The following is a 1,194-nucleotide window of genomic DNA, read 5'->3' on the forward strand; positions in this document are numbered from 1 at the left end:
AAAATTAAAACTATGACTGTTAAAAGGCCTTTTGCCCACATGTGCTGTGTGTTGTCTTGTGCATTATGTTGTGACAATGTTGTGATGTATTGTATACTAAGTTGCTGTCTGCATTGATCCTTTTTCGGGAAATCGTGTGGTGGCGCTGTTGAATAGCTGCCGCCCGGAGGCTTGCTCCAACCTAAGTCAAATTCCTGCTGCTGAGCCAGGAATCATATTTCCCTTTATCTGGAGTTCTGTTTTTTTTTTTGCCTACCTGGTTGTTGGGGCTGAGGTTGAGCAGTCTCCACGAGGAGTACATGAGGTCAGAGAAGTGGTAGAGGAGTCGCAGGCGAGCCCTCACCGCCTCCATGCTGACCTCTCTCAGCCCGCTGTACTGAGGAGGCACCGCCACAGGGAGACCCAGCTGGAGAGGAACCGACGAGCCTGAAGAGGAGGAGGAGGAGGAGGGAGACACAATGGGCAGAGCAGGGTGGTATTACAAGAGGCAAAGAGAGAATTTTATTTCCAACAAAATGCAACAAATAGAACTTGGTGAGCTGCTGCTGCAGATCACGTTGAACGGATCATTTTAAATTATAATGTGGCATGTAAAAACAAGCGTATGTGTCAGAGTTTTGGTATAAAAACAAAATAGGACACAGAAAATATAAGTTCTGCAAATGGAAAAGTTCTCATTTTTTTGTGGCAGCATTGCAGAACTCCATCGCAGTCACCCATATAATCTGTTTAATTTTCACATGAAAATATATCTTAGCGTTCGTCCACCCAACAATAGCGGTACCTCATCTGACAACAATGTGCTGTGGCCCATTTTGATATTCACTGCGCTGCAGGATATCTCACCTCCAGGATAAAGTCTGTCAGTTAAGACAGCATTGCAATGACAGGAAACATTATGTTGCATATGTTGAGTCCAAGGAGACGAAAAGGTAACGTCTCTAAAAATAGAGTCGTGAAGGGTAGTGACACTGAGGGTGATCATGAAAGGCAGCACTAACATTGACTAATTAGTGTGAAGGTAGTCTCAAGTGGGTTAGGGTTTAGGGTTTTATACTTATCTTAGACAGAGAAAGACAGTGAAAGACAGACTCGAAGGGTAACACTGTAAAGAAAAAGTGTGAATGTGTAGTGTTGAAAATAGACACAAAAGGCAGCGCTAGATCGGCTTAATTAGTGTGAAGAAGAGTCCAA

General features: G+C 43.8%; 1 protein-coding gene across 11 annotated transcripts in view; it reads right to left on the reverse strand.

Moving 5' to 3' along the window:
- Positions 1 to 1,194, reverse strand: part of herc1 (HECT and RLD domain containing E3 ubiquitin protein ligase family member 1) — a 77,106-nt gene that overhangs the window by 13,339 nt on the left and 62,573 nt on the right. For all 11 annotated transcript variants that reach the window (XM_032510683.1, XM_032510675.1, XM_032510677.1 and 8 more), the window contains one exon: positions 257 to 426. In XM_032510683.1, the coding sequence (XP_032366574.1) occupies positions 257 to 426 (170 nt within the window). The remainder of the gene's footprint in view (positions 1 to 256; positions 427 to 1,194) is intronic.

The sequence above is a fragment of the Etheostoma spectabile genome, unplaced genomic scaffold (assembly GCF_008692095.1).
Source record: "Etheostoma spectabile isolate EspeVRDwgs_2016 unplaced genomic scaffold, UIUC_Espe_1.0 scaffold270, whole genome shotgun sequence".
Lineage (NCBI taxonomy): Eukaryota > Metazoa > Chordata > Actinopteri > Perciformes > Percidae > Etheostoma > Etheostoma spectabile.